Source organism: Perca flavescens, chromosome 2 (assembly GCF_004354835.1).
Source record: "Perca flavescens isolate YP-PL-M2 chromosome 2, PFLA_1.0, whole genome shotgun sequence".
Classification (NCBI taxonomy): Eukaryota; Metazoa; Chordata; class Actinopteri; order Perciformes; family Percidae; genus Perca; species Perca flavescens.
The window spans coordinates 20,290,545-20,299,833 of NC_041332.1; the positions used below are offsets into that span (position 1 = coordinate 20,290,545).

Genomic DNA, 9,289 nt, shown 5'->3' on the forward strand with positions numbered 1-9,289 from the left:
ATTCTCCTTACCCTTGTTCTTCCCTCAGACTCATCCCCCAGAAACAGTCCCACTGACTCAGCCCCAAACCCCATCTCTGCAATAATAATACTGGTTTAATACACTCAATCAATACTGGTTTAAAGCACTTCTTCCTGCCTCTATGTATTAATGCTCATGGGTAGCCTAAATAGGTTCCATTCAGACCTTTACATTAAGTCTTTTACTGTTCTATGTCAACAAGACATTTTCACCTGGCTATACCCAATGTTTAGATCTGTTGTGCTATTTATGCAAATTACCACATAAGTAATTATATTATGATCAGTTTATTATGAATGCTATAATGTAGCTAATGTTACAGAACGTTATACTTCTTACATGGGAAACTACTCGTACATATTAGCTTTCATTTAACGTTGCTAGTGAAGTTAAAAAGGTGCAGTTACCATCCATACTAAATACAGGCTCAGTGACCACCAACTGGGTCAGACAGAAATGCACACGTAGAGATGGTCCAGACTGTTCTGGCTCCACACCTGGCTGGAACCACTCTGCACTTCCCTGGGCATTCCCTATGTCGACAACTTCAACTTGTTCTGGGAGATGCCCAACCTGCTGAAGCGTGATGGTCTCCACCCAAACCGACACGGAGCCAGGCTGCTATCTGACAACATAACGACCACACTGACAGAAGGCAAGAATTGACATCATGTTGAAAATATCACAGATTCATGTCCCCCAGGTATTGATCCTGATAGCACTATACAAGTGGATGAATCTGAAAATGTTTTCTGTAGGATAACATGTAGTACTAGTATTAGTCCAGTAACGTGTAGTACTAGTACTATTCCAGTAACATGTAGTACTAGTACTATTCCAATTATAATCAACAACAGACCACACAAAGTGGTGAATAGAGGGGCCATACTTAACAACCTAATTGGAATTAAAACTACCACTGCAATGATAGAAAAGGATGGGAAAATTAGATGTGGATTACTAAATATCAGATCTTTGTCTTCTAAAGCAGTACTAGTAAATAATTGATATCTGATAATCAAATTGATCTATTCTGTCTTACTGAAACCTGGCTGGCCATGAAGAATATGTTAGTCTAAATGAAGCCACCCCTCCCAGTCATATTAACACTCAAATTCCTAGAGGCTCAGGCCGAGGAGGGGGAGTTGCAGCCATATTTGATTCGAGCCTGTTAATTAACCCAAAACCCAAACTAAATTATAACTCTTTCGAAAGCCTTGTTCTTAATCTTCAACATCCAACACGGAAATCAGAACAGCCAATTATATTTGTTGTGGTCTACCGAGCTCCAGGTCCGTATTCTGAATTTTTATCTGAATTCTCAGAGTTTTTATCATGTGTAGTCCTTAAATCAGACAAAGTACTTATTGTAGGTGATTTTAATATCCATGTGGACGTTGACAGCAATAGCCTTACTACTGCTTTCAACTCATTACTGGATTCAATCGGTTTCAGTCAGAGTGTGCACAAGGCGACGCACTGTTTTAACCACACCCTCGACCTTGTGCTGGCATATGGTATTGAAATTGAGGATTTAATATTTCCGCAGAATCTGGTATTATCAGATCATTTTTTAATTACTTTTGAATTCTTGCTACCTGACCATACTAAACCAGATAGCAGCTTCTACACTAGATGCCTATCTGACAGTGCTATAGCTAAATTTAAGGAAAGTATTCCTACAGCATTCCAGTCTATGTCGTGCCTTAACATAACAGAGGACCTCTATGTTAACCTCAGTCCCTCTCAAATTGATACATTTGTAGACAGTGCTACGACTTGCCTACGGACGACCTTAGATTCTGTCGCTCCTCTCATAAAGAAGATGATAAAGCAAAGGAAAATAGCTCCTTGGTATAACTCCCAAACTCGCAAATTAAAACAAATCTCACGAAACCTCGAAAGTAAGTGGCGCTCCACCAAAGTGGAAGAATCCCGTTTTGGAATGGCAAAGTCTCAAAACCTATAGGAAGGCCCTAAGAAAAGCCAGATCAGACTATTACTCATCATTAATAGAAGAAAACAAGAACAACCCAAGGTTTCTTTTCAGCACTGTAGCCAGGCTGACAGTCACAGCTCAACTGAGCAATCTATTCCTCTAGCTCTGAGTAGTAATGACTTCATGAGCTTCTTTAATGATAAAATTATAACCATTAGAGATAAAATTCATCATCTTTTGCCCTCAACTTCTAACGGTTCATCTTTAAATGCAGGACCGCTAGAAAGAACGATGAGTCCCGACATATACTTAGACTGCTTTTATCCTATAGACCTTCAACAATTAATGTTAAAGATATCCTCAGCTAAGCCGTCTACCTGTCTCTTAGACCCCATCCCAACGAGGCTACTCAAAGAAGCGTTACCCGTGGTAAACACTTCATTACTAGATATGATCAATATGTCCTTACTAACAGGTTATGTACCGCAGTCATTTAAAATTGCTGTGATAAAACCTCTTCTGAAAAAACCCACCCTAGATCCTGAGGTCTTAGCAAACTATAGACCTATATCTAACCTTCCCTTTCTATCCAAGATCCTTGAGAAGGTGGTTGCTAATCAGTTATGTGATTTTCTACATAGCAACAGTTTATTTGATGATTTTCAATCAGGATTTAGAAAGAATCATAGCACGGAGACGGCACTGGTGAAAATTACTAACGACCTTCTAATTGCTGCAGACAAAGGATTTGTCTCCATTCTTGTTCTACTAGATCTTAGTGCTGCATTTGACACTATTAACCATACCATCCTGTTACAGAGACTGGAACACTTAGTTGGCATTAAAGGAATCGCACTAAGCTGGTTTAAGTCCTATTTCTCTGAACGATCCCAATTTGTTAATGTTAATGATAAACCCTCCAAGCACGCTAAAGTTAGCCATGGCGTTCCTCAAGGCTCAGTGCTTGGACCAATTCTATTTTCCTTTATATATGCTTCCTCTAGGTAATATTATTAGGAAACACTCAATTAACTATCACTGTTACGCAGACGATACCCAATTATATCTGCGTTATTTTTTTTAACGCGTTATTTTTTCTCAGATTAATTAATCGAAATTAACGCGTTATTTTGACATCCCTATTTTTAATGTAAAGAAATGCTTTAAATCTATATTTTTAATATTAAAAAATATTTCAAAAAATCAAAGGATGGGATTTTTGAATAAATAAGCTTTGTGCAATGTGTAGGGGGTTAGCTGAGTTCAACAAGTGGTTTGAAATGAATAGGTCAAAAGGTCAGGCTGCATAATAGATTTAAAGCATTTTTTAATATTAAAAAAATATTTAAAAAAAATTAAAGGATGGGTTTTTGAAAAAAAAAAAAAGCTTTGTGCAATGTTAAGGGGGGTTAGCGGAGTTCATCAAAAGTGCTTTGACCTGAATAGGTCAAAAGGACAGGCCACATAATAGATTTATGGCATTTTTTAATATTAAAAAATATTAAGTAAATTAAAGGATGGGTTTTTTGAAAAAAGAAGCTTTGTGCAATGTGTAGGGGGGTTAGCTGAGTTCATCACAAGTGGTTTGACATGAATAGGTTGAAAGGGCAAGCTGCATAATAGATTTTTTTAAATGTGTCGAATATCCAACGTCCAATATAAAACCAACTTTACCACGGTTACCATTAGCTAGCTTTTCCCAAACGATCAAAAAAATAAACTGGGAAGTACAAACAGTGACTGTAATGAAGAATGAATAATTTCAAGCTTAGTAAAAACATAAGCAGTGAGTGTTATAGCTAAATAAGCTAATCTGAGTCACTAGATACATTTCTAATTAGCTGTCTTCAAAGAATCTCTTGACAGAGGGGTGCTTCCTCCTTCTCTGAGGCAACACTTATCCCAAAACCTCACAAAGACCCTCTATTAATTGAAAATTGGCGTCCCATTACATTGCTAAATGACTATAAGATTCTAGCATCTATCTTAGCAAAACGTCTCAAATCTAAATTACACACTTTAATTGATGAATGCCAATCTGGTTTCATGAAAAATCGTCACATAGCCAATAACATTCGCCTAGTTTTAGATATGATTGAATACAAAGACTTTCTAGATGATGAACACCTTATTTTATTCTTAGATTTCAAAAAGCTTTTGACATACGATACACTGTCAGATACTTGTATCAACTTGCAGATGTTTTAAAGAAATCTGTGTCTTCAAATCGTTGGTAGTACTGGGACATTAGCTACATTTTAAGAGCGCGCAGTTGATTTGGCGCAGCTGTGTGCTCTCATGGATATAGACCGTGCACTACAGCCCAGCCAATACATCCATGAGGCCAGCCCACGCAAAGTTGCGCGCCAGACAGACAGCGCAGCCGCAGCAGAACAGGCGCACACAGACGCAGCAGCAGCCATGGCAGACGAAAAATCCAAGGTGAGGAGCGGAATTTGTACGCTGTATGAGTTTTATATAAATATATAGTGTACCTTATTAATGCGCGAGAATACAAATGGCACTAAAAAGCCGCCTGTGAGACTAATTTGTCAACGGTCGCATAATTACAAAGAAAGCTAACGTGCTAGGTAGCTAGCTAGCTAGCTAGCTAGCTAGCAAGCAAGCGGGCTTAGTTAGCATAATAAGCTAACGTAGCTAATGTGCCTGAGATTTAGATAATTGCTGGTCTTTTTAAAATAAACTGAATCAACACCTTAAATGCCACTGTCCGTTTTACAGAGTGTGAGTAACACGTTGCGATATGGTTATTGCAAGTCCAGGTAACGTTAGCAAAAACCGAAGAAAAGTGAGTAACGGTTAACCTGCCGATGGAAGTGTAACGTTACAACAGGCCCAAATTAATTGTTTGAGCACTAACGTTACTTGTTAGCTGTTAACGGATCTCATATGAAATAAGCATGCACATCACCAGCACACCTTCAAGTGTCTCGGGATAAGAGGGATTGTTGATGCGTGCAAGTTGTAATTCACATTCTGACTAACGTTAGGCCGTTGAGCATTAATACATTGTAGGCCATTGACTTGCTAAATGCTAACAGTGAAGTTGTTGTTACTCCTTTAGCGATCAGTACGTTAACCACCAGTCCTCCGATCTGTGCTCACCAGTTGCAATTGTCAGACAGATGTAACGCGGGTAAAAAAACGAAATTCACAGCGTAGTGTCCATTAGTTTATTTAGCTATACTTTAGACTTGTCATTGAAGTACATACTGTACATCAACGTTATATTATGTCTGACCCGGGCGAAAGTGGTTTCGTGGTACGAAGGGCAATGCATTACACAGCTGGAAGCTGAAGCTCAACTTTACTTTCTGCAAACATCTGTTTGTCTCTCTTTCAGGAGGGAGTGAAGACTGAGAACAATGAGCACATCAACCTGAAGGTGGCTGGGCAGGATGGCTCAGTGGTGCAATTCAAGATTAAAAGGCACACTCCTCTCAGCAAACTGATGAAAGCTTATTGTGAACGACAGGTGGGAGTGCTACTCAAAATAAATCCCCTTTGGGTTCATTGCATTGCTGGTAGCCTGAAAGGTGGTTCTCAAACTGGAGACAGCTGGTGAATCCTGGGTGTTCTAGCCAAATGAGGAATATACCATAATTTTCATGAAATATAATTGCATGACAATCATTAAATGGACCATGCTGTCATCAAATTCAGTCAGTTTATTATGACACACATTTGTGTCTGAAATAACAATTTAAATAATGTCTGTTATTTACATGACACTCCTGGTTAAGCAAAATCTTGCCAAGCTTGCTAATTTTTAACTATTTGTCAAATAAACTTGTTAGTGGTTACAAGAAAGCAAGATTAGATACTTTATTAATCCTACACTGGGGAAATCCCTGTGCTACAGCAGCTCAAAAAAATGTACACACATCAGAATAACACAAATACACATTAAGTAGACATAGAAGAAAAAATATACGTAAAGTATAAGAAATACAAAAAATATGAGTTGTAATAATACAAACACGTGTGTGTGTGTGTGTGTGTGTGTGTGTGTGTGTGTGTGTGTGTGTGTAAATGAGTAAAGTGCGGAAGAATAGATGTCATATTGCACAGTTGGAGGTGACGGAGTATTAAATATGCATAGTACAGAATATTGTCCAGTGGACTCTTTACAAACATCACCTTAGACATGACAGCTGTGCAGCTTTTAATTTTTTGTTGCAGTTTGCACCTTAACGCCTAGGTCACGAGGATGCCCCATCATTTTTCTTTTCAATATTTAAAACCTGATATTTCGGTCTCTCCACGTAGGGGCTGTCAATGAGGCAAATACGATTTCGATTTGATGGTCAGCCCATCAATGAAACGGACACACCCTCGCAGGTAAGGCTTCACCCTCTTGTATACGAAATAGCTGTTTAGTATAAGAGAAAGGAGGCTGAATGTGTTTAGTAGGGGTGGTACGTTTTCACGATTTTAGGGTCAGTTTTTGGTTCTGTATGGTTCTTGTTGTTTTTTTTTCTTTTAATCTTTAACACTCCAGAATATGTTTCAGCATATGCTATCTAGGGCTGGGCGATAAAACGATAATGATATGTATCGCGATAGACACATAATCAATATCAATAGAAAATGCGGTCGATAAAACGTTCGATAACTTGTTTTTCTTAATCAGAAGAAACCAGAGGTTGTGAATCAAGTTTGGTTGCATGAACAAAGTCCCTCACTCTCTGGCAACGTAGGGAGTGACACTCTAACAGCCAATCATGTAACAGTATCATGTTTGGTTGCGCCACATCGCTGTCTCGTGTTCTTCAATAACAGCGAGGAAATCGTTGATAAAACAGGAAAAGTCAGTATGGCAGTTTTGGGGATTTTATAAGTCTGACCGTAGTCAGACCAATGTCGTCAGACCAACACTGGTAATACCATAAACTTGTTTTACCACTTTAGCCGCGCTCACACTTTCGAGCACAGCCGTATTCGCCATCAACGTCCAACAACATTTGTAGCTGCAACACGGCACAAGCAGCAGACCACCATGGAGAGGTACTCCGCATCAGCGCCTTACTAAACGCTACAAAGAAATAACGGAGGCAGACATGCTGAGCACTGTCCAGGTTACCAACCTAGCACTAAACCTGCAGAAAATAGTTCCTTCTCAGGTTTCTTATATTTAGCTAACACTTTGCACTATTTTATGACACTTTATTAAGCATTTCTTACTTATTCTTTAATTTTGCACCTTAATGTTAAGAGATAATTGTTAAGTGTTCATTGTGATTTTAGACCTGTTTACATTTTGATTATTTGAGTGTTTTCCATGGTTGTGTTGACATTTCTGCTTTTATAACTGAGGGGATTATAATCAGAGCAGGGTTAAGTTTAAAATAAAAATGTTTAAATTTAATATATTTTTCTCCTGGTCCTTATTTTAAATAGGTCATAAAAAATATCAATTATCGATATCGACCGATAGGAAAAACTTATATCGTGATACAGTTTTCAACCATATCGCCCAGCCCTAATGCTATCTATCTATCTAGCTGAAATTAGCATATTGAATGCATGTTGCACAATACATGCACACAGTGGCAGTTTTATATATTGTTTTATTTCATCATAGGTAACATGAAATCCCAAATGTTCCCACACACCAGACTATAAATGACGCTGGCACATCCTCCAACTCCGGGCAGCCTCTCTCCCACTTGACATTTCTGCATTTGACCTGCAGCAGCACCACACTCCACTTGAGGAGCGTTCAGCTCGGTGCCTCTCAAAATCTGACGAATCTTTTAAACTAACCTTTGTCGATCTGAAATGAAGATAGATTCAGCAACTGCATGGCCTATCAATATGAAATTGTATTGTGAACATATGTGTGGAAAGTGGGCACTACGGCAGTAAGTGGTTAGTGCACATTAACAGTGTACTGACAAACTGTGCACGCACACACGCTCCGAACCGACACAAGTGAACCGAGCGGTTTGGATGTCTTTTCATGAACCGTACCACCCCTAGTGTTTGGTGCAGAATGCAAAGAAGTACACAGTATGGACAGATTGTCTAAGTCGCAAAAATTGTGACAATAGTTGGGTTTAATGTTTGCCACTTTGTGCAACGTGAACCATTGTGTGGCGTGTGTAAATTTCACCGGCATAGAACTGACTGATTCCGGTCACCGGCTAATCAATCAGTGCCTCTCTAGTTACAGCTCTGGTATTTTATACAGATGAAGCACAGACTTTTCAAACGGCACTGAGCAGCTGTGAACAGATTAGTCCATGCTGTAGCTGCACTGCCTCTTTATGTCCGTAGCAAGTACATAAAGGTCTCCAGTTAAGCAAAACTCCACTAAGCTTCTGTACCTTACTCAGGCAACCTTATGACCCCACGCTGTCCGTATTCTGACCTACTTTCTGTAATGGGGCTTTGGAAGATGTTGATTGCTGTCCATGATTCAAACTAACTTCCTGGTGAAAGCTTTTAGATGCATTAGCTGACCTTACTGGTATTGTCAACACTCCTAATAAGTGGCTTGGCTTCACAGTAAAGACCTATCCCTGCCATCACATCAACTTATGTTTGAACTTTTCTTACAGCTAGAAATGGAGGATGAAGATACGATTGACGTGTTCCAACAGCAAACCGGAGGTTCTTCTCTTTAAAGACTGTTTCCTACGGACATCCCTACCTCCCTTTTTCATCCCTGAACATCTTTGTTGTCCCCAGTCTTCAAATGTTCATGACCAGTGTTGATACCATCCAGTGGAATACTTTTACAAAAGGCTCAGGCGGCGGCACAGTTGATGTAGATAGATTTAATCACACAGTCATTTGTATCTCAACATGTCCGAACTGCACAGTGTAAGCTGCAGTGAGTCTAATGTGCTGAAGAAATTTAAATCTTGCTTTTTTTTTTCTGGAGGTTTTAGAGAACTTTTTGGTCTTGTTTTGTTTTTATACGTATGTCTTTGAGGTTTTGATTCAGATGGAATTTTGTTGTTCAGTAAGCCGGCATTTTAAATTCACATCTGTTATGAAAATGTGTTATTGGAATAAATTGAGTCTTTTTTTTTTTTTTTTTTTTTTTTTTTAAACACGTCCCAGTTTGTTTTTATGAGTACTAAGTTTATTTTAACTAGTACACATATCAACAGCTACTGTATCATCAGCACTAGAGTTTTTTTTATTTTTTTTAAAATGGTATCCGTTCTACATTATGCATTTTTGAATGAGATTGAAATAAACCGTAGCTCACGATGAAAACATGATTTAGGGGTCAACATCAAATCAAGACTGCATGCCATTTCGATACTTTATCCAATCACAGGTATGATTCATTTG

General features: G+C 38.7%; 1 protein-coding gene across 2 annotated transcripts in view; it reads left to right on the plus strand.

Moving 5' to 3' along the window:
- sumo2a (small ubiquitin like modifier 2a) overlaps positions 1 to 9,211 on the plus strand; it is a 13,637-nt gene extending 4,426 nt beyond the window's left edge. Inside the window, exons 1-4 of one of the 2 annotated variants that reach the window (XM_028599964.1) lie at positions 4,262 to 4,402; positions 5,325 to 5,456; positions 6,251 to 6,322; positions 8,545 to 9,035. In XM_028599964.1, the coding sequence (XP_028455765.1) occupies positions 4,382 to 4,402; positions 5,325 to 5,456; positions 6,251 to 6,322; positions 8,545 to 8,610 (291 nt within the window). In that variant the 5' untranslated portion in view covers positions 4,262 to 4,381 and the 3' untranslated portion in view covers positions 8,611 to 9,035. Of the gene's footprint in view, positions 1 to 4,261; positions 4,403 to 5,324; positions 5,457 to 6,250; positions 6,323 to 8,544 lie in introns of those variants that run through there. The other variant, XM_028599955.1, reaches the window with a different exon arrangement.
- Positions 9,212 to 9,289: the final 78 nt, after the last annotated feature.